The following is a 24,550-nucleotide window of genomic DNA, read 5'->3' on the forward strand; positions in this document are numbered from 1 at the left end:
TATTCAGTAAAGAAGCATGGAAAAAGTGCTGAAAATTTATAAAGTTCCAGTTAGACTATGGCTACAGTTTTAAGTCTAGTTCTAACTGGAACAATTTAGGAAAGATGTGAAGGTCCTGGGAGAGGGTGCAGAAGAGATTTACTAGAATGAGTCCTGGGGCTAGGGATTTAAACTGCATGAATAGATTGAACGTAGGAGCAGAAGTAGGCCATTCATGACCTGGAATTCACAGCCTGCAAGGATAGTGGAAATAAAGATGATTAATGCTTTCAAAAGGTATTGAGACAGGCACTTCTGGAAAATAGACATCCACGGCCATAGGGCTAGAGAAGTGGACTGACTGGATTGCTCTACAGAAAACTGGCACAGACTTCACATGCCAAATGGACTCTTTCAGTGTCATTAGGGATCTATGAGAAAAGTAAGTCATGTATATGGTGAGTGATTAGTCTGGACTTTCAATGCCTTGAACAGAAATGTGTAATTTCTTTTAGCTTATCAATGAATTGAATTTTATAATGCATCTTTGAATGTGCTCCCATTGATTGTCAGCATTATCTTTATTGGTCTTCTACTCTTGGTTATAGTTATCCAACTGAGACACTTCTTGAAAAGAATTGAAGAGTTAAATTAACAATGAGCACATTAAATTATTTATAAACCAAGAACAAAGCGTCCAATGAGGTATTTTCAAAATGATAAGCTAGGCTGTTGCTTATCATCTTGCAAGGTTTTCAGGTAATATTTGCCCTCTATTCTCAAACAAACCCCCACACCAATAAGCCTATTTGGAGGGATTTGCAGTAATGCTGTGTGTACTACAACAGGGATATAATGATACAATAAAGATGTGGTTCATCCAGGTCAAGTTACAGTATGTTGATATGCCTTGTATCCAGGCATCTGATAGCTGACCTGATACACTTTACACTTCCACCAACTTCCCTTCTCTTCAAATACCTGACTGGACATCAAATTCGGTGGAAATTGGTAGCAATAGCAAAAGGGAAAATAATAGCACAAGTCTTTTTGGAATATAGTGAAGCTATATAAAAATACTGTGCATCTTATCCAGTATTTTACTTCTAGATGTTTAAAAATTGCTGATGAAACTAAAATATACAAATGAAGGAAAGTTCAATATTTTAGAACATGTTTGTGCAAGATGATGAGATAATTGTCATATTTCAAATTCAGTGGGAAAATTAACCATCATGTTTTGAGTTAAAACATATCTCTAAGATTTAATCACATTACCAATATTGTTGAGCAGAAATGCTTTGCATGTGTTCTCCTGGTTCTGAAGATCTGCATGCTTATATACAGATGTAGCAAAATATATCCCCCCAGATCCCTGTTAAATGTGAATATTGAAACATGAAGTTGCAGAACAATGTTGTTGGTCAGAAGGAAAATCTCTTACAAATTTTCAACAGTTTTTGATAAGTATATATAGGCAATAACAATAAATAGCCCTTCAGAGATCGAATATTAATCTCCTTTAAATTATATTTTTCTTTTTTTAAAAAAAGTAATTGACTAATTTACCAACAGAAATGGCAACTGTAGACTAATTAAATCTGAATGCAATTGATTTTTATAAATCTTATTTGAGGCTCAGCATTATTGTACGTCAAAAGCATGCAAAATAAATATAATGAAGACTAATAGTGTTGTCAGTTGTTAATTGCAGTTACTTGACTGGAATTCTTGACAAATTAATTAGTTGAAAACAATTAAAAAAATACAATTTCAGTTTGAATCAGAATACATCAGACTTTCATCTATAATATTAGTTTTGGAAGCCATGCACAGAGCAGGTTAAAGCATACTGTGCATCAAAGATGATGAGGATGCTTAGTATCCTAGGAAACACAGCAAGGTTAACTGACTCAGTGCACAAACTCTAACTGGCGTGTTGAAGTTTAAAGAATGATTGGAAACAACTATTTTACAATTGGTAAAACAAATGGTCTGCATCTATATAATACCTTCCACAACCTTAAGACTTCCCAAAGTGCTTTACAGATAATGAGATGGTATTTTTATTAAAGTGCGGGTACTGTTGTGACAGAGAAAATGTGGCAACAAAGTTGCACACAGCAAGGGCCCACTAAAACGCAATGTGATAATTAACTGATACTGTTTATGTGACCTTAATTAAAGGATTGAATATTAGCAAGATACCAGGTAATCTCCTTTAAATAGTGTGTGTAGGAATGTTAACATATGCATCTGTGAGGGTAGACAAAACCTTGGGTATACATCGCACCTGAAATAGATATGGCAAAGGAGCAATCCCTCAAATGCTGCACTTATAGTCATACAGCATGGAAACAGACTCTTGGGGCCAACCAATCCATGCCGACCATAATCCTAACTAGCCCCATCTGCCTGTACTTGGTCCATATCCCACTATTCCAATTCATGTTCAAAAGTCTTTCAAATGTTGTAACTGTACCCGCATCCACCACTTCCTCTGCAAGTTCATTCCACTCACTAACCACTCTGTGTAAAAAAAATTGCCCCCATGTCTTCTTAAAAATATTTCTACTCTCACCTTAAAAATATGTCCCCTAGTCTTGAAATCCTCCACGTAAAAAAAACTGCTATTCACCTTACCTATTCCCCTCATGATGCCTTAAACCTCTATTAAAGTCACCCCTCACATGTGTCAGCTGAGATCATGTGAACAAAAGACGATTAATTCGCATTTTCTCAAAATGGATAAAGTTAAAGTAGCATCAACATGAGATTAGTTGTAATTGTTATATGGATTTTCTATTATTGTAAGATTTGGTGCTGACTAGCCTGCTAATACTTGCCTGAATTCACATAAATAAAGGTGATTTGCACGTTTCCAGAGGATAATTGCTTGTTGTGCTATACACGTGTGGTTGTATAACTGTTAGTAACAGAGCTGATCCCTTTAAGAGGAACTCTTTTTACCTATTTCTCCTAAATGTACTGCCTCTGGCTAGGTTTAACTCTGTTACTAACAGTTATACAACCACATGTGTATAGCACAATAAGCAATTATCCTCTGGAAATGTGCAAATCACCTTTATTTATGTGAATTCAGGCCAGTATTAGCAGGCTTGTCAGCACCAAACAACATCACAGCCAAGTCAGGCCCATTTTCCTTGTTACAGTATGCAACTCTCCAAAGCAAGCTTTCACTGTATTTTTTTCTAGAAACATTCATTTTTCTGCTCCTATCACTCAATTTTCTGCTTTCTGCTTAAAAAACCCCAAATCTTCTAATTTTCCCATTTTTATTCTGTTAGTTTCCAACTTTGTAACCATTGCCTGTATGCCCTCTCTTTCTGAATTGCACTTTAACTTGGCAGATTGCCATCCTTTTCCTTATCCCTCAACTTGTCTCCATGTCAGTTCACTTGAAGCAAGACTGCAGGAAGTTTCAGCAGATCAGATCAATAGTTCATAGGGTTATGAAAACACACCTGTATGACAAAGGCCCAATGAAATCAAATTTTGGAGTCCATGGAAGTTTGGAGCCTGGTGTGGAGACAAGACCAGGTAAGGGCTTGGTCTGTACTTTCCTTTTGGATAGCTGTGCAAAATACCATTTACTTTAGAGTTAGATTTTGAACTTATGGCATGTGGGTTTAGGTCTGTGTGCATGAGGGGGTTTAATGATCAACTTGTCAACGTTTCAGGAGCCATGTATTTTTTAAACCAGTATGACTGCAGAGTCTCTGAAGTGATAATGGGAATTTGCTTGCATTGTGAGTGTTTTATAATTTGGACAGAGTAAACTTGAAAAGCATTAGCTTATTTTCAGTTTAGAAAAATGATGAATTGATTTTGTTCTTGCTTAGGTTCAGTGCTAGGTCCATTGCTTTTCATTATGCACATAAATGCTTTGGATGTGAATATGAGGTATGATCAATAAATTTTCAGATGACACCAAAATAGGTGGTCAGTGGACAGCGAAGAAGATTATCTCAGAGTACAATCAGACCTTGATCAGAGGGGCCAATGTGCCAAGGAGTGGCAGATGGAATTTAATTTAGTTAATGTGAGGTGTTGCATTTTAGTAAGACAAACCAGGGCAGGACTTATACACTTAAACGTAGGGTCCTGGGGAATGTTGCCAAATAAAGAGACCTGGGGTGCAGGTGCATAATTCACTGAATGTGGAGGCACAGATAGATACGGTGGTGAGAATAGTGCACATATGGAATGAGCTGCCAGAAGCAGTGGTGGAGGTAGGTACAATTACAACATTTAAAAGGCATCTGGATGGGTATATGAATAGGAAGGGTTTAGAGGGATACTGGCCAAATGCTGGCCTATGGGCCATAGGTCAGATTGGGATGTCTGGTTGGCACGCATGAGTTGAACCGAAGGGTCTGTTTCCATGTTGCATGACTCTATATCACTTTGTGCACTTGCTGTTTTGAAGAAGGAAAACTGAGGTCCGTAGGGCTATCCATTTGTCAGGTAGCCAATGAAGGCTAATTTTGCCAATTAAAACAACAGTTCAGGGCCTGAACTTGCAGAAGTCTTGTAAGTCCTCTCTGCCTAACTGGATGTGAAGCCAATTGTGGACCAGGCTGTAGAAGATACGACCCCCACTTCCCCAACACCACTTTGTGGTAGCCTAACTAATGAATGTCTTCTATTTAAGGTTCTTCCAAAGCTGAAGAAAGGACACCTCCATGTTGAAACAACTTTCCTGTTGCATACCACTCAAGAAGCCTGCTGTTCCTCTCAGTCTGGAAGGCGTCCAGGAGACCCTCCAGCTTAGAAAGCTCACCCTTAATTGACCTGAAAACCCCTCAAACCTTAGGGTGGATCTTGGAACTAGAAATAATCCAGACATATTCCCTAAGTGGTGGAATGTTGGAAATGCTTGGTTACAATTTCTGCTGTGTACCTCAGCAAATTAAATAAGCTTGAGTTAATTATAATTCACAGATAACCTCTATTTATCTGACAAGGTCAGAGTTGATAACTTGAACAATGGGTGACCCATCTCTAAAGCTTGTAAAAGAGCTAAAAGGCCTACCCTTGCCTCATTAAAAAATTTAAATTGTTTATGTAGTTCCCATACGAAAGAAGCTAAAGACATCTGGAGAAAATAACAAGCATAGAGACAGGGCAATTATATCCATTAGACTTATTGATTATGCATGTGGGTCAAAGGGTTTGATTTTGAAAGAAAAAGACATTTAATATATAATTCTATTTGAACCATTCCAAAGCCTGTATATTATCATGGAGATGGACTGTGGATGTGAGATAGTGCTTTTGTTAATTTAACTGGATTTTTCTCACAGAAGACAGTTGTCTCTTTGGTCTGGTGCACACTGCAACTCATGGAGTTGAGAGAACAGTTGGAGATAAATACGAATTGATCCTGGACCTTGAATTCATGTAGCATTCAAAATTAAGTAAACAAATTGATAGCACATTTTGAAGTAAACATATGCAATCTGAAGCCATGCCTGAGACATGATTGCAAGATGACAAAGATTGGGTCTTGAATTTGAGGGCATACAACATTTAAGAAAACCAAGAGGCTAGGTAAAGGTGAAGGGGTAGCAATATTAATCAAGGATGGCATTTGTGCAATAGTTAAATATGTTCAAAGATCAGGATACAACATTAGCATGGGTGGAGATGAAGAACATTAGGTAAAACAAGAAACTAATCCGACTCATCTCTAGGTTCCCCAACAGTAAACACAACAGGAGATAAAGAAATATTGGACACTCATGAGAAAGAGACAGCAATAAATCTTGATGAAGGGCTTTTGCCCGAAATGTCGATTTTCCTGCTCCTCGGGGTTATTTCAGAATATTCAGAATAAGTACACTCTTACTGCAAAGGAAAACTCTAAAGGGAGGACCCACTATCCCTAGTGAACTAACTTAGTCAAGGAAAACATAAAACTAAAGTATATAGCTGCATAAAGATCAAATTATTGATCAGAATATGAATGGCAGAAAATGACTAAAGGATTATCATTAAATAAAAGAAAAAGAGCATGAAAGGAAGCTAGCTAGGTATGTAAAAATAGATAGCAAGAGTACATACAGGTAATTATAAAGTAAAGAAGTAAAGAGAGAGACCCTCGAGGTAAAGGTCCTCGAGACAGAGAGAGAGAATGAGCAGTTAATAATTGATAGAATGGAAACAGCAGATGAAATGTGCAAATATTTTGCTTTTGTGTTCATTACACAGGACGGGAAAGCTCTAAATCAGAAAGTGATGGGAGAAAGGAACTTAGCAAAATTACAATCATGACAGAAGTGGCACTAAGTCTCAAATGGCATGTGAGCTGATATGTCTTCAGGTCCAGATGGATTTCATTCTACAGTCTTAACAGACGTTGCTATTGATGATTAGAGGCATTAGTATTAATGTTCCAAAAGTTACTAGATTCAGAAAAGGTTCCATTTGACTTAAAAGTAGCAAATATAACCCCTCCACTCAAGAAGGGAGAGAGGCAGAAAACAGGAAGCCATAGCCCAGTTAGCTTAACGTCAATTATGGGGAAGATGCTAGACTTAATCATTAATGAGATTATAGCAGTGCAATTTGAAAACCATATGGTAATCTAGCTAGGTCAGTATGGTTAAACAGATTTTCCTTTGGCGAAAACAATTTAATCAAGTTATTTCAAGGAGTTATACTGACGATAAAGGGCAGCCTGTGGACATACTATATTTGGATTTCCAAAAGACACTAAATAAGGTGCTACAAAGATTAATGCAGAAAATAAAAGCTGATGCTGTAGGAGGTAGCATATTAGCATGGATTGAAGATGGGCTAGCTGGCAGAAAACAGGAAACATACATTAGTGCATCTGTTTTTCTCTCACCACAGATGCTGCCAGACCTGTCAAGTTTCTTTAGCATTCTGTCTATTGTTATAAATGGATCATTGTCTGATTGGCAGGATGTGACAAGCAGAGTCTCACTGTTCTTGGGCCTCAGCATATTATAAAAACATCAATGACTTTGTTGAGTTAGCAACAGCATGGTAGCTACGTTTATAAACAACACCAAGGTGATAGGAATAAGGCCATAAGACAATAAGAAATTTGAAAATGAGTAGGCTTCTCAGCCCTCAAGTTTGCTCTGATATTAAATAGGATCATGGCTGATCCAACATTCCTCATATCCACTTTCCTGAATTTTTCCCATAACCCTCGATTAACATAAATCAAAGAACTGTGAGTGCTGGCAGCATCTGTGGAGAAAAAGTAGAGTTAACATTTTGAGTTTAGTGACACTTCTTCAGAAATAGGAATGTATATTTTGATGACGACAAAATGGGGAGGTAATGGTCTAGTGGTATTATCGCTGGACAGTTAATCCAGAGACTCAGATAATGTTCTGGGGACCTGGGCTTGGATCCCACCATGACAGATAGTGGATGTTGAATTCAATTAAAAAAATACTGCAATTAAGAGTCCAATGATGACTATGGCAGGTATCAGAAAAACCCATTTGGTTCCCAAATGTCCTTTAGGGAAGGAAACTGCCATCCTTACCTGGTCTGGCCTACACGTGACTCCAGACCCACAGCAACATGGCTGACTCTTAACTGCCTTCTGGGATGAGGAATAAACGCTAGCCTAGCCAGTGACGCCTTCATCCCATGAATTAATGAAAAAAAAAAGTAAATTGCAGATGAATATATAGATAGGTCGAGTGCGTCTGCAAAAACCTGAAAGATGGAGTAGAATGGGAGAAAACATGTTTGCTGGGAAAAATAAAAAAGTAGAGTATTACTTAACAAAGAACAAATAAAGTTAGCATGCAGGTTCAACACATAAACAAGGCAACTAATGGAATGCTACCCTTTTATTACAAGAGGAATGGAAGTCAACACTAACAACAAAATGATTCAGTTATGTTGGCCACTGATGAGGCCAAATCTCAAATACTGTATGTTGTTTTGGTTTCCTAGTTAAGTAAGGTTGAAAATGTATTGGAGGAGGTTCAGAGGAGGTTTACTAAATTGATAACTAGAATGAATGGATTGTTGGACTGTCTAGACAAATTTCCATTAGAGTTTGGAAGAATAAAAGTAACTTGAAAGAACATGAATGTCTTGACAGGTGGAAATAGAAAGGACATTTCTTCTATGGACAGTCTAGAACAAGGGAGAATGGTTTTAAAATTAGGGACTGCCCTTTAGAGAGAGAGAACTTCTTTTTCTCTCATAGGATTGTGTAACTTTGGAATTCTCTGTCTCAGAGGTCTGTGAGGCTGGGTCAATGGATATTTCTAAGATAGAGGTGGATAGATTCTAAACAGGATAAACAAGGATTGTCAGGGGTAGAGAGGGAACCATTTTTGAGGGGGAGAGGGAGCTGGGAAGTCTGTCAAACTGGAACCAAGAGGAAGAGATTTAGAAGATCCTCACAAAGTCTTGTTGCAGTGAGCAGAGTTAGCTTGGAAAGCAGTTGATTTTTGCCAACTGTCAGTATAGGGATTTGAGAAATCCACTGTCAGGATGTCTTTGAAGAAATGTTGGTGGGTTGCTTAGCCAAAACCTGATAGAAAAATCCTCTTTTGCTTTTAATTCTTTCACAGGATGTGGGCATCACTGACTAGGTCTGCATTTAAAGCCCATCCCTAATTGCCTTTTAGAAAGTGGTGGTAAGCTGCCTTCATGATTTACTGTGGTTCATGTGGTATAGGTAAACTAAGTTCCGTCAGCAACAGTGTAGGACCAGTGATATAGCTTTCAGTCAGGATGGAATGTGATTTAGATGGGACCTTGTAAGTGGTGGTGTTCTTATGCATCTGCTTTCCTTGCCTTTTGTGACTGGTAGAGGTTGCGGATTTGGAAGGTGTTCATGTACAATTCTTGTTAAGTTGCTGGAGTGCATCTTGTAGAATGGTACATGCTGGTGCCACTGTACATCTTTAAGCAGGCAGATGTGATGCCAATCAAATCTTGTATCAGGTCAGGTGAGGTTAACTTAACTACTGGGGAAGGGTAAACTAAATTCTGGAGAGAAAATACAACAGATTTGCAAAGTAAATGTTTTATTTGAAAATTGTGTTTTATTCTAGCAGTCACGAAACAAATTATTTTGGTAAGGGGAGTTATGATGAAGATTTTAAACATGGAAGGTTGGATTCTGGGTAATCCAAGATGTAGGACGGGAAAAATCTCTGGCTGTAAGAGCTGCTCCTTTTTTTGAGGTATTTTAGGTGTTGGAGGTGATTTCCTTGAATTCCAGGAGCAGCAATTACTGTTTTATATGCTGTTGCATTGTTTTGGAACTTCGGAAAAAAAAAGTCAAAACAACAGCAGTTTTTAAAGGGAGAAGAGCAGACAAAGGAAGCACATGGTGAGGACAGTGCAGGAGAGAGAGAGAGAGAGAGAGAGAGAGAGAGAGAAAACAAACCTGCACAGTTACCGCCTTTGCTGTTTGAATTTGTGTATCATTGGAAATCGGAGTGTATCTGGGAAAAGTAACAATTCATAACTAATCTTGGAAGAACTGTTGGGCGAAGTTCACAGCACAGAATCAGAGAAGTTAATTGTTGTTTTAGGTCTGTCCAAGAGAAAGGCTGCAGTAGTGAGTTTAGTGGATTCTTTCTTGATTATATGTTTTTGGAGATAAGTCTCTTGATTAAACTTAAAATATAAGCTATAGCTATTAATTTAACCTGGGGCAGTGTTTGTAGAGGGATAAGACGGTGTTATTTTCTGGGTCTGTAGATTGTGAAAGAGCAAAAATGGCCTTTGCAGAGATGTGTACTTCTTGTCAGATGTGGGAGTTTAAAGAGAGTTTAAGGGTTACTGCGGATTATATCTGCCATAAATGCTGTTGGATATGAACCTTATCAGATCGAGTGGATCGGTTGGAGAGACAGATAGAAGCGATGAGGAATTTGCAACAGCAACAGTATGTGATGGATGGCAGTTATAGGAAGGGGGGAAAGTCTCAGATACAGTCACATAGATGGGTTAACTCCAGGAAAGGTAAGAGAGGTAAGGCAGCTAGTGCGGGAGTCTTTTGTGGATATACCCATTTCAAACAGGTATGCTGTTTTGGAAAATGTAGGGGGTGATGGATTCTCAGGGGAATGTAGCACGAACAGCCAAGTTTCTGGTATTGAGACTGGCTGTAATGCAACGAGGCGTACATCGGGTTCCAGGAGATCAATTGTGTTCGGGGATTCTGTAGTCCGAGGTACAGACAGACGTTTCTGTGGCCGGCAGAGAAAAGGCAGAATGGTGTGTTGTTTCCCTGGTGCCAGGATCAAGGATGTCTCAGAGAGGGTGCAGAATGTTCTCACGGGGGAGAGGGGCCAGCAGGAGGTCATTGTCCACATTGGACCCAACGACATTGGAAGGGAAAAGGTTGAGATTCTGAAGGGAGATTACAGAGAGTTAGGCAGAAATTTAAAAAGGAGGTCCTCAAAGGTAGTAATATCTGGATTACTCCTAGTGCTACGAGCTAGTGAGGGCAGGAATAGGAGGATAGAGCAGATGAATGCATGGCTGAGGAGCTGGTGTATGGGAGAAGGATTCACATTTTTGGATCATTGGAATCTCTTTTGGGGTAGAAGTGACCGATACAAGAAGGACAGATTGCACCTAAATTGGAAGGGACTAATATACTGGCAGGGAAATTTGCCACAACTGCTTGGGAGGATTTAAACTAGTAAGGTGGGATGATCACCTTATTGGGATTGTGTTGTAGACCCCCAATAGGGGGAAATTGAGAAACAAACTTGTAAGGAGATCTCAGCTGTCTGTAAGAATAATAGGCTAGTTATGGTAGGGGATTTTAACTTTCCAAATATCAACTGGAACTGCTATAGTGTTAAAAGTTTAGATGGAGAGGAATTTCTTAAGTGTGTACAAGACAATTTTCTGATTCAGTATGTGGATGTACCTACTAGAGAAGGTGCAAAACTTGACCTATTCTTGGGAAATAAGGCAGGGCAGGTGACTCAAGTGTCAGTGGGGGAGCACTTTGGGGCCAGCGACCATAATTCTATTTGTTTTAAAATCATGATGGAAAAGGATAGACCAGATCTAAAAGTTGAACTTCTAAACTGGAGAAAGGCTAATCTTGATCGTATTAGGCAAGAACTTTCAAAAGCTGATTGGAGGCAGGTAAAGAGACGGCTGGAAAATGGGAAGTCTTCAGAAATGAGATAACAAGAATCTAGAGAAAGTATATTCCTGTCAGGGTGAAAGGGAAGGCTGGTAGGCATTGGGAATGCTGTATAACTAAAGAAATTGAGGGTTTGGTTAAGAAAAAGAAGGAAGTATATGTCAGGTATAGACAGGATAGATCGAGTGAATCATGAGAAGAGTATAAAGGAAGTAGGAGTATATTTAAGAGGGAAATCAGGAGGGCAAAACGAGGACATGAGATAGCTTTGGCAAACAGAATTAAGGAGAATCCAAAGGGTTTTTACAAATATATATAGGACAAAAGGGTAACTAGGGAGAGAATAGGGCCCCTCAAAGATCAGCAAGGCGGCCTTTGTGTGGAGCCACAGAAAATGGGAGAGATACTAAATGAATATTTTGCATCAGTATTTAATGTGGAAAAGCATATGGAAGATATAGACTGCAGGGAAATAGATGGTGACATCTTGCAAAATGTCCAGATGACAGAGGAGGAAGTGCTGGATGGCTTGAAACGGTTAAAGGTGGATAACTCCCCAGGACCTGATCAGGTGTCCCCGAGAACTCTGTGGGAAGATAGAGAAGTGATTGCTGAGCCTCTTGCTGAGATATTTGTATCATCGATAGTCATAGGTGAGGTGCCAGAAGACTGGAGGATGGCAAACATGGTACCACTGTTTAAGAGGGGCGGTAAAGACAAGCCAGGGAACTATAGACCACTGAGTCTGACCTCGGTGGTGGGCAAGTTGTTGGAGGGAATCCTGAGGGACAGGATGTACACGTATTTGGAAAGGCAAAGACTGATTAGGGATAGTCAACACGGCTTTGTGTGTGGGAAATCATGTCTCACAAACTTGATTGAGTTTTTTGAAGAAGTAACAAAGAAGATTGATGAGGGCAGATATGTGATCTATATGGACTTCAGTAAGGCGTTCGATAAGGTTTCCCATGGGAGACTGATTAGCAAGGTTAGATCTCATGGAATACAGGGAGAACTAGCCATTTGGATACAGAACTGGCTCAAAGGTAGAAGACAGAGGGTGGTGGTGGAGGGTTGTTTTTCAGACTGGAGGCCTGTGACCAGTGGAGTGCCACAAGAATCAGTGTTGGAAGCGAGCATATGAGGTATAGTTAGTAAGTTTGCAGATGACACCGAAGAGGGTTAACTCAGATTACAACAGGATCTGGACCAGATTGTCCAATGGGCTGAGAAGTGGCAGATGGAGTTTAATTCAGATAAATGTGAGGTGCTGCATTTTTGGGAAAGCAAATCTTAGCAGGACTTATACACTTAATGGTAAGGTCCTAGGGAGTGTTGCTGAACAAAGAGACCTTAGAGTGCAGGTTCACAGCTCCTTGAAAGGGGAGTCGCAGGTAGATAGGATAGTGAAGAAGGCGTTTGGTATGCTTTCCTTTATCGGTCAGAGTATTGAGTACAGGAGTTGGGAGGTCATGTTGCAGCTGTACAGGACATTGGTTAGGCCACTGTTGAAATATTGCGTGCAAGTCTGGTCTCCTTCCCATCGGAAAGATGTTGCGAAACTTGAAAGGGTTCAGAAAAGATTTACAAGGATGTTGCCAGGGTTGGAGGATCTGAGGTATAGGGAAAGGCTGAACAGGCTGGGGCTGTTTTCCCTGGAGCGTCAGAGGCTGAAGGGTGACTGTACAGAGGTTTACAAAATTGAGGGGCATGGATAGGATAAACAGACACAGTATTTTCCTTGGGGTCAGGGAGTCGAGAACTAGAGGGCATAGGTTTAGGGTGAGAGGGGAAAGATATAAAAGAGACCTAAGGGGAAACATTTTCATGCAGAGGGTGGTACGTGTATGGAATGAGCTGCCAGAGGATGTGGTGGAGGCTGGTACAATTGCAACATTTAAGAAGCATTTGGATGGGTATATGAATAGGAAGTGTTTGGAGGGATATGGACCGGGTGCTGGCAGGTGGGACTAGATTGGGTTGGGCTATCTGGTCGGCATGGACAGGTTGGACCGAAGGGTCTGTTTCCATGCTGTACATCTCTATGACTCTATGAATCATTCAGAGAAACTAGTATGCAAATAGTCCTTTCCAACCTGATAGAAGTCTGCAAAAAAATGGGAAGTGAACAGGGTTAAATATTTCATTTGTTATGTATCATACCTTGTGAGGTTCATGAGGATTACCGCGAGTCATCATGGAGTCTTCTTTGTCCCCATCTTTCGATCCATTGTCTGCCTTAATTTTCACATCTTTGGTGTCACAGCCTGATTTGTGGTCATCCCCATTCTTATGTTGAGACTTTACATCTTCACCATCAACTGGAGGCAATTTTGACGAGTTACCCGCAGAATCACATTTACTATCTCCAGCTCCAATTTCATCATTTTCTTCTCCGTTAATTGCCATTGAACATTCCTTGACACCTGGTTTTTCAGCTTGCATTAGAATGACATCATTTTCTGTGTCACTCCCACTTTTATTTTGGATGTCTAATTTCTCTTCAATACTGTCAATGTCATTATCAGCTTCTTTATCAGGGATTAACTTGTTTGGGGTTGGGGGCTGCACATCTCGACTTTCTGAGTCAAGCACACTTCCAGGTAGACTTCTTTCCTGGCTTTGCTCATACGATACCTGTTTTGCATTTGCAAGTTGCAAATCATCAAAAACAACAGGTCAGTAAGTTCTGCTTAGCAGCCAATGCCAACCTTTTTTTAAAATCACTTTCTCTAAGTTGCATTGAAGTAAAATATGCTTACAATTATTGAGAGTAATAGGTTTAAAGGGTTAGCAAAACATAAATGTTTGATAAACTTTAACTGTATTGCTTGGATTTTTTTTGTTAAAGCATCCATTGATACCACTACACAATACAGGCATATGCTACGTGGCATGCATAATCTTGTGGCATACATCAGCACAAATGGGCAAATTCATCCCAAGTGTGACTGATGTGCTGTGTGGAACAACTTCAAAGAGAGACGTGACATGGTCATATTCATTAAAAGAAAGATAATATTTTGTTAAGCTGTGTTGGATATAATTCACTGCAGATAAACTCAGTCAACATTGAAGAAGAGAATGGAATATGGAATTTGGCATGTTATAAACAGTCAATGGATTTCTGCAGACCAATATGAAAAATGCGACAAGTGGAGAATGGAATTGAGCACCACAGGGTTTACAATTCAGAGGTTAAGCGTAAGCTAAAAAAACTGGGTACCAGAGATGCTAAGTCTCCAGTCATTTCTTTTTAAAAGGCATTGAAGTGATACGTGCTAGAGCTTATTTCAGGGGAGGAGGAGAAGAATTTTATACCAGTATAAACTTGAGCTTCCTTTTTCCAGATAATGTAAGTGGCTCCCACACATGGACAGAATAACCAGAGAGCAGAGAAAATAATTTTTACAAGGATGGAGTATGTTGCCTGGTTTAATGAAAGTGGACTATATTTTGAAAGTTACGTATCAAAACATTTTTACGTAGATGGATTCCATTTCAGCTCAGTTATTCCAGATTTCTAAACTAGAAACAGTGAAGAAAACTAATGTGTCACAATGTATTACCTTGCTGAATATATTTGACCTCACCGAGAATTCTTGGCTTGCTTTTTTAAAGCAATAAACTCAGCCTAGAAGACAGTAAGCTTTTTGACTATCTGGTGCACAGAACCGACATGAATTGCACAAATAATAGCATGTAGTAACTAAAAACTGAAGGAACTGTGGATGCTGTAAATCAGAAACAAAAACCGAAAATGCTGGAAAAGCACAGTAGGTCTGGCAGCATCTGTGCAGAGAAATCAGAGTTTCGGGTCCATGACCCTTCCTCAGAACTAATTCTTGCAAGTTCTGAGGAAGGGTCACTGGACCCGAAATGTTATCTCTGATTTCTCTGCACAGATGCTAACAGACCTGCTGAGCTTTTCCAGCAATTTCTGTTTTTTGAGCACATACCAACTGTTGGTCAGCCAGCCAAATTTGGTGTGGTCGTTCAGTTTTTTCTCTGAATCTAGGAATTAGTTTTGCCAATTCTTTGTACACAGCCACCAACCCATCTACAAAAGAAAAGCTCTAAAGCTTATAATCCAGAAATAGAGACAAACAGGGTAATTAGTAATGGGTGGGAAGGGAATTACGAAGGTCAGGCTACAAATATTCAGTGACATTAGTCTTGTGATGCCAACACAGTTAATCACCTCTTTCTGACTTCCAGCTTCTTCATCAGACCCTGGGAGGTTTTGAAGCTCAGGTTCAGTCCCTTCTTCAACATGGTCATGATCTGCATCCTCATCGATTTCTGCACTTTCCTGAAGTAAATATCCAATGGTTATACCAATGAACAATAAACATGTACAGCATAATCAATGGCAAACAAATGCCTACCTAACCCCTATATGTGAAACCTATTCTGTTATTTCTATGATCTAATTTTTTCATATCTGCTGTAAACAATCAGAATACAAAACCAGCATAACACAAAACAATGGCCATGAAGTACTTTGAAAGATTGGTGATGTTATTAATCAACTCCAACCTCCCCATTATTCTTGACCCACTCCAATTGGCCTATCAGACCAACAGATCCATGTCAGATGCCATATCACTTGCCCCTCATTCCTCCTTAGAACATCATGACACCAAGAACAGCTATGGAAGAATCCTACTCATTGACTTCAGTTCAGCCTTCAACACTATTATCTCCTTGAGAATGATTACTAAACTTAGTAATCTCAGACTAAGCCCCACCCTCTGCAACTGGATCCTCAGTTTCCTGACCCACAGGCCACAATCAGTGAAGACTGGGGACAATATTTCATCCTCACTAACACTCAACACTGGAGCCCCCGGGGTGCGTACTCAGCCCCCTACTGTACTCACTGTATACCCATGCCTGTGTCGCCAAATACCAGACTAATGCCATTTACAACTTCGCTGATGACACCACCACAGTCGGTCAAATCTCAGATGGCGATGAAACAGACTACAGACAGAAGGTGGAAGACCTGGAAAGATGGTGCACTGAGAACAACCTAGCTCTCAATGCCAGAAAAACCAAGGAACTCATTTTTGACTTTCGGCGGTGAAACAAGTAGAGAGAATCAAGCTCCAGGCAGTGGTCATCCACAAGAAGCTTTCTTGGACTCTTCATGTGGATGCACGGGTTACAAAGACCAACAACATTTCTTCTTCCTCAGGCAGCTGAGAAAACTTGGCATGTCAGCAAATACCCTTGCCAACTTTTATAGGTGCACCATCGAGAGCATTCTGTCTGGATGTATCACTATCTAGTATGGCAACTGTACCATTCAAGATCGGTTATAGAGAGTATTGAACTCGGCCCGGACAATCACAAAGGCCAACCTCCCATTTATAGAATCTGCTGTCAATAAAAGGCCACCAGCATTCTCAAAGATCCATCCCACCCTGGCAATGCTTTTCTCCAACATCTACCACTGGGGAGAAGGTACATAAGCCTGAACACACTCACCAGCCGGTTTCAAAACAGTTTCTAACCTACTGCTGTTAGAATACTGAATGGACTCAGAAACTCCTAGCATTCCCCTGTCCCTGTGTTTTGGTTTTTGCCTCTGTTTACCTATTATTTACTTATCTATGCTATTTAACGATCTGATCTGCCTGTATTGCTTACAAGATAAAGCTTTTCACTGTGCCTCAGTACATGTGACAATAAATTCAATTCAATTCAATTCAATTCAATTCCATACTAGCATTTGCAAGTGTACTTTCAGCAATTTCATAAACCTGCATAAGGAGATCTGAAAATTACTAACTATAGTTCAGTGAAAAATGACAAATACTTTTGTCATTTAAAATACTAAATTTATTCTCAAATTACATTTCAAATTAATGAGAATATAAGGGGCATGAAGAACACAACCTAAGCTGTACCATGGGATGTTGCATCTTAAAATTTCTTGTAAGGGGGCAAACCATGGACAAAAGCTGTGTAAATTAAAATTCAAAGGAATATACTGATCATCAGATTGATTAAAACAAAGGCAGGAGTTTCCATTAACTTGTCCTCTGTAAGAATAAGAGATCTTTTGAAGGTCACCTATCTAGTTATAATTTTCTTAATCAGATTCAGTCTGGGTTTTGTCTTTAGCTGTCAAACTAGTTGGTGGAAGTTACTCCAGTATACAATCTCTCAGTAAGTGCCAAATCTATAAACAAATGTGCAGATGATATTTGTCTTGCAATAATTGCAATATGAATCTGAAGTCATAGATACTGCTGTCTTAGTGTGACTATCTTATTTTGTTTACTACTTTTTCACATCTCATGAGACAAAGGAATACATTTAATGTAAAAAGTATAATGCAGTAGGATCTTACTTCTTTCTCCAGAAAGTTGGCAGTCCCTAACTTTGATTCTTTGCCAAGGATGTTCACAAAAGGTTGTCTAAAAATAAAATGCTGGAAATACACAAAGGGTCCACCATCATTACTAGACAGGGCAAACAAGTTGCTGTTTCACAAATAGGCCCAGTGGCAGAAATTCTGATGAATCCAGTTTTAAAAATTGTTCTCCTAATATTGTATGCCCTTCTGTACAATGCCACAGGAGAAACTATTAAAAATTTACAGATATTCTTCTTTACCCAAAAAGTGGTTAGAATCCAGAACTAGGCACCACATGGTAAAACAGCAGAGATGCATTTAAAGGTAAATTAGATAAATACATGAAGATTACTGCATTGGAATCCTTGTCGATTATTCATTATTTTTACTTTATTCTTTTATTAATTTTGGATTGGAGCTGGGACCTGGGAACTGTGAACTAAAGATGGCTTTTGAACTGTACATAACAGCTTGTGTTAGAAGGAAAACAGACCAAAGAAGCTTTGGTTTATTCGTGAGGCTAGGCCTAGAAGTCAATTACAGATTAGTTCCTTGTCAAGATTCTGCAGGTACTTTGTCACTGGGGAAGAGCATTATACCTAAATATATTGCAGAAATTGGATATTAACAAGGTCAGTGTCTGGGAATTGGCTCCAACAAGTCTGAAAACGACCTTAATATTCAAGCACATGGCAGGTGCTGAATGGCAACTCGGACCTTGTGGAGGAGATTGTCAGTGTATCAGGGAGTGGTCAGAGTTTGAATTGGGTTTGGACTAAGGTTTGTTGGAAAAAGGAAGCTGAATGTTGGTGCTATAGCATGAAGATTTGATAGCTGTTTGCCTAACCTCCCAAGACCAGCTCTTGGAAACTCAGAAAAGAAAGCTAAGTTGTAAGTATTACTGCCTTTATCTGAGTGAACTGAAAAGATGATCCTGATGTACATCTCCAATAAATAAATTATCTAGGCCAGTGGAATAATGCATGATGAAAACTACTTCAGTAACCTGGCAAGTTTTGTTATTCTTTTACATATCCCTTAAGTATGTCTGATTGCCTATCTGTCTGTCTTTTGTATGAATAGAGCTGAAAACAAGCAGTTTTGAATTTATAGCTTAGGCCAATTAGATTACTTTGTTTAATTTTACCCTGCTAAAGTTACTATATCATTAATAAATTGCAAAATTGTTTGTTTAAGATTCAAACCAGTGTCTGGAATTGACAATTCACAGAGTCTGGGATTTATTATCCAAAAGTCTGCTAAGGAATCATTGGGACCAACTTTGAGAATCTTTAAAGGTTTTAATGATACAGTGTTGTGAACACAAAGGTAGGAAGGCTGATTTGGTTGAACTGTCTGTTGCTGTATCATAACAAGAGGAATGAATCGATAAAGTATGGCACTGGAAAAAGCTCAGCAGGTCAGGCAGTATCCAAGGAGCAGGAGAGATGAGCTTTCGGGCAGGATCCTTCATCAAGAGGAATAGAAGTTTAAGTTGAAAGGGTCATGTGAGATTTATGTGGAGTACAAACTCTAGCAAGGATCAGTTAGGCCAACTGCCCTATTGCTGTCATGTAAATTCTATGCAACTCTGTGTAATAACTATGAGTGTAAACTCAAAAGTTACTTTCCGTTCATTTCTTCTTTGTTCGATTGTGCCCTCTGTACTGAGAATGGACAGAAAACTCAATATGTTTTAAAGCAAAGTGTGTCCCAATCCTGGTAGTATCCTCTGCTGCAGTGTGTTTAACACCAGTTAAGAATTTCATGCATGCAATCTGAGGAATTTTTTTTTTGCTAAGGTACACAAATGCAAATCATCCAGCACCATTCTACAAATCTGCTGTAATAAAATGTAAGATCTTGACAAGCTAGTTGTATCTTTCCTTTCGGGTACTCCCATTTTTTTTTCACTAAAAACACTAAAAATCCAAAATATTTGAAAGAATACTAGATAAAGGCTAAACCTAGAAACATAAGGATATAAACCAGTAACTAAATAGATTTTAAAACACTGATGGTGAAGAAAATGCTGCAGTAGATTCCTTTTCCTTTCACACTCACACACACCTCAGATAATTATTAAACAGCTCAAGCAACTAGGAATTAATTTGGTGTTGCTTTTTGTAAATCCCAGAGGGAAAAATCTAATTACTGTTACCCGATTCGTTCTGTCAGCAGGGGTGGTACTTCATCTATACCACAGCTGGAGAGTATACTGGAGATACAATCTTTAACCCTGTGAGTAAGGCAGCATTAAAAACATCTACATAGAAATCTCAGGTTGTCTAGAAAACACTGAAAATTGCAAATGCAATTAATAACTTCATAAGTTTCCATTCTATGTTCAAAATAAAATGCAGAGAAAATCATTTTTGTTTTTGTATGATTCTCCACTCAGCTCAGCTGGAGAACTTTTAGACTTTATGTGACATTCCACATATTAAGTATGTGAGAATTAAAAATTCAATACATTTAAAGGGAACATACCAGTGACTTCAAATTGCATGCATGCCACAATATGTATTTTGTTGTTTTCATGTGTACCTATCCAATCATACTTAAAGAATTTCCTCCAATGGTTTCTCTTCCCACTCCTGGAATCCATCATGAATCTATTCTTAGCCCCTACATAATCTACATGTGCAGTAGTCAGGTCCATCTCTGCCTTACCATGACTTTTTCCAATCCCTTCATTGGTTCTGTATCATTTATCTACTTGTCCAACATCCAGTCCAGAATGAGCCTCAATTTTCTTCAATTAAAGGTTTGGAACAGAAATATGTCTTCAGCACTTGCCACAAACTCTGTTCCCTTGTCACCAACTTGATTCCCCTCTTTGGGTACTATATCAAACTAAACTAGACAGCTTACAACCTTGACATCCCATTCAACCTCAAGTTGAACCTTTCAGTCCATACCTTCTCCATCACAAGCACCTGCTTCTACCTCCAGAGCACCTTCTCTCTTGGTTTTTCTATATTGAAAGGTTCCACACAAATGCAAGTTGATGTTCTTTGAACAAAGGCAATACTACATTATAGGTGAAAACGTATGTATTTAAAGATGTCTTTATTGAAACATTTAAAATTTCACGCTAGAAAGCATCATCAAAGGCAGCATCTAATTTCAGAATGAGTTTCAAATCAATAATTGAATAGCTAGCTTGCATTCACTGCCCAGAACTAAATTTGAATGGCCTTTTTGGGTAAAGTTATCAGAGGTCTACTGTTTAGTACGGAATGGTATTGCAATATGAACCAATGTCTTCAGGACGTGTAGGACAAGAAGAAAAAGGAGGCCTGACTGAGAAAACTTAAGTCACTGTAAATTGTTCATATTAATTGTTGTACCTATTATCTCAGAATTCAGATGACTGACAGTCATGAGCAGATCAAAGTTTATGCTTTGCAAGGTTATTCCAAACAACTCAATGAGATGCAATCACTGCCACAATTAATACCTAGTACTCAATTGTCAATGAATTATTTGATAAATCTGAAACAATTGAGTCACAATCGTTAGTCCTTTGTTGTGTGTATGATTTCATATCCAGAACTGTGTACAATTGTATACAGATATTGCCATGACAGCCATCTTCAGTGGAAGGAGAGAAGAACAAAATCAATTCCAATAAACTTCACCGCACATGTTAATAAAAAAAGATGTGTTTTGGATTCAAATTACAGTCAAAATAACTTAGTTTTTGTTCTTATTAACATTGTCATTAGACTGAACATTGGAATCCAGCTAAATACTCCATTATCTCCATAACCAAATGAGTATTGTTTCATTTTTCATTTCCAAACAGCTGTCTTTTTCCACAGGAAAGCAATTTAAGCAAAAAGAGATTCTTACTGGTACAGGATGACAGACTCAATCACAAAATTCTGTTTCAGAATTATAATGGAAATCCCTTTGAATATTAAATGTTAATTTCCATGGTAATTTACATGTTTAGGCATGTTAATGGTCTCTCAAATGTAAACGATTTTTTGCAAGCCAATTTAAAATGTGCAAGGTATCAAGCTATTGTTTTTTAAGACAACACAGTTGAACTGAGATAACAGGCTGCTCCCAATTCTCCCTCTTTCTCCCTGTTACCGACTTCCTTCTTAGCCATCTTCTGTAGGTCAAGCTGCTTGGACAATGGGCTCATATATAACAACTCAAATGAGCTGTCCTACACCTGATATATCAAGAAAAGGTAAATAGTTCAATTATGCTTGCCTCACACTGTGGTAAGAAACCCACAATATAAGTGAACATATATATTTTCAGACTGGATTGGAACTTTATAAATAAGTTTCGGGTTATTACTTGATGTATATCTTGGGTCAGTGCAATTCCAGTATGACTAAGTGAAAACAAAATTAAATGATTTAAATTGGTCTCATCTCCAAATATTAAAAATTCTGAACTGCAGTAGACTCTCTAAAAGGCTTTCTAAATATGATGCTTTGAAGCTATTATAGCCAACAATGCCAGATAAGTCCAGGTTTAAAGACTCCATTGGGGAATGACTGGAAACTGTCCCATACTAGAAGGTTACATGTTTAAGGTGTTCCATGTTACTTGAGTAAATCATCTAGCCTGTCACTTCAATGCAGTACTGAGGGAATGCTATATTGTTGGTGGTGCCATTCTTTATGCAATAAAATTAAGGTTTTATTTATCTTATATATGCATTTAGTAAAGGTGGCAATCCAGACAATACTAGTTTCAAGATGCTGCATGTTAACTTCCTCCTTTGTCTCCTAAATTCTGACTGCAGACCCACATCCCTCTTTCTGTCTATGTCAATGACATGGACAACAACAACAAGTTTTTCAACCTGCCCTCTCAGTGTGCTCTAAAGATGTTCAGGGACATCCTCAACTTTAGCACCAGGAAACACACTACTGTGGGATTTACTTAGAATGCCTGTATATTCCCCTAAGTAGCAAATCAACTATGACTATTGCTTTTTCCATTTTCTGAGTTACACTTCCTTGATGTACCATTACTTTCATCAGTGTTCTGAATACTGGCTGGAGAGGGGATTGTGAGCAGGGAAGTCCTGCACTAACTGCCTGCTGCTTGACTATCTGGCAGTCAACTATTTCTTAACTTCCTTAAGCTATGGAGCGATCACATCTATAAACATGGTACACAAAGCTCCCAGCACATGATCACACAGCACTGAACTAGGGGGTTGCTGCTCAAGTTCTGAAACCTGGAGGTCAAGCTAGTACAACTGATGAGACTTCTTGCACAAATGGTTCCATAATTTCCACGTACCACACGATGTGCATTCTAGAGACTGCAGCACCCCAATTATTCCACTACAGATTAATAACCTTGCTACTGCTAATAAACTTTTATTAATACCATAAACCTCACTAAAACTGATAAACCATACCACTACTGAATATACCTACCAGAATCCAAAAAAAAACAAGATTCACATGTTACTTGTCATCAAAACTTGATATTTTAAAAGTCTTTTTACCTGCCAGTTGTTGATCCTTGGGACTGAATTACTTTAATGGCACTTCAAGCTTGGAACTGGTCTTCACTTTCTGGTACTCCTTTTTATTCCCAAGGACACAGCCTAGAAACGAAAGCTCGAATCCCACTTCACTGAGGTAGACCTAGAGGTGCTGCTAGACAGGATGGTAGAAAGGAGGGCCATCTTTCTCTTGTGACTGCCAAGGGAGGCCTTGTCACCATGCTAAGCAGCCTGAGCTAAGGTAGTAGGCTTGGTTCAGTGTAGTTTCCTGGGTGAAACACTTTTTGCAGGAGTGAAGGAAGAACGTGACTGATCTTATGTGCTCCACAATGTTATGTGCCACCATTTTCTATCTTCTTTCTCTCATTCTCAGAGCTATCATTCACTCAAACTCTGCCAATGCAGACACCTCTCATTAAGGCTCAGGGACTCCAACACTCACTATTGCATGCATCATGTTCATGTTTTCACATACCTCGCCCTCCCAAACTACTAATACCTCCAGCCCTCTGTGCTACTTACTTACTCAGTGGGGGCACCTCACCATCTGTCCTGTCGCTGCATCATTACTAATGGCTCACCCATCCACTTCCATAAAACACAATGCTCCTTCAGTCTCATTCCAGGAAAATAAAAACCTCACAATTGGCTTGAGAGGATGAAGACGTGCATCTGCTAACCCACCATGAGTCTTCATCCTACATGAGGAGAAAATGCATGAATTAGCCAGAGAGGAGCATGACCTCTTACGTGGGTATGCAGAGACCTCCAATGAACAACCAGCCCTGCATGCTTCACTGTGCTGTTAATCTCTGTTTTCCCACTACCATCAATGCTAACAAATTCTTTTTTCTGCACAAGCTTTTACCACATTTACAAAGTTTATTCCCTCTCTTACACAGACACTGCAAACCTCTAACGAGAATAGGGCAGCTACACAGACCCTCAATTCCAACTCCATTTCTGAAGAAGTGTCATATTGGACTTGATATATCAACTCAGATTTTCTTTGCATTGATGCTGCCAGATCAGCTGAATTTTTCCAGCATCATCTCTTTCTTTTTCAGATTTCCAACATCTGCAGTATTTTGCTTTTATTTAACCAGGTTCTGCCTGACTTCTCACATTCAATGGTGCAAACCACATCAAATATTCTTAGATCTCCCTTCCTTTCAAAGTTGATTCTCATGTGTGCAGGGAACTCCTGCACTAACTGCCTGCTTCTGCTTGACTGTCTGGCGGTCAACCATTTCTTAACTTCCCTAAGCTGTGGAATGATCACATCTATAAACATGGTACCCACAAAGCTCCCAGCACATGACCACACAACAGTGAACAAGTTGCTGCTCAAGTTCTGAAACCTGGAAATCAAACTACTGCAACTAATGAGACTTCTTGCACAAATGGATTTTCAGAAGATTGCAGGCGATCTTCCATTTCCTCTGCATCCAGGACATCCCCCCCTCTGTCAGCTTCAGTTATGAATGATGTCCACAATTATGCAGCACATCCTGTCTGGGTGATCCTGTAAGGCCCTGCCGCAGCAGTCCTCGCACTGAACCTCATC

At 39.1% G+C, this 24,550-nt stretch overlaps 1 protein-coding gene across 14 annotated transcripts in view; it reads right to left on the minus strand.

The window, feature by feature from the left end:
• Positions 1-24,550, minus strand: part of LOC140494195 (centrosomal protein of 164 kDa-like) — a 209,979-nt gene that overhangs the window by 79,159 nt on the left and 106,270 nt on the right. For 11 of the 14 annotated variants that reach the window (XM_072593326.1, XM_072593325.1, XM_072593324.1 and 8 more), the window contains 3 exons: positions 17,487-17,567; positions 15,327-15,437; positions 13,289-13,762 (listed from right to left, as the gene is read on the minus strand). In XM_072593326.1, the coding sequence (XP_072449427.1) occupies positions 13,289-13,762; positions 15,327-15,437; positions 17,487-17,567 (666 nt within the window). The remainder of the gene's footprint in view (positions 1-13,288; positions 13,763-15,326; positions 15,438-17,486; positions 17,568-24,550) is intronic. The other 3 variants (XM_072593334.1, XM_072593331.1, XM_072593330.1) reach the window with 1 other exon arrangement.

The sequence above is a fragment of the Chiloscyllium punctatum genome, chromosome 23 (assembly GCF_047496795.1).
Source record: "Chiloscyllium punctatum isolate Juve2018m chromosome 23, sChiPun1.3, whole genome shotgun sequence".
Lineage (NCBI taxonomy): Eukaryota > Metazoa > Chordata > Chondrichthyes > Orectolobiformes > Hemiscylliidae > Chiloscyllium > Chiloscyllium punctatum.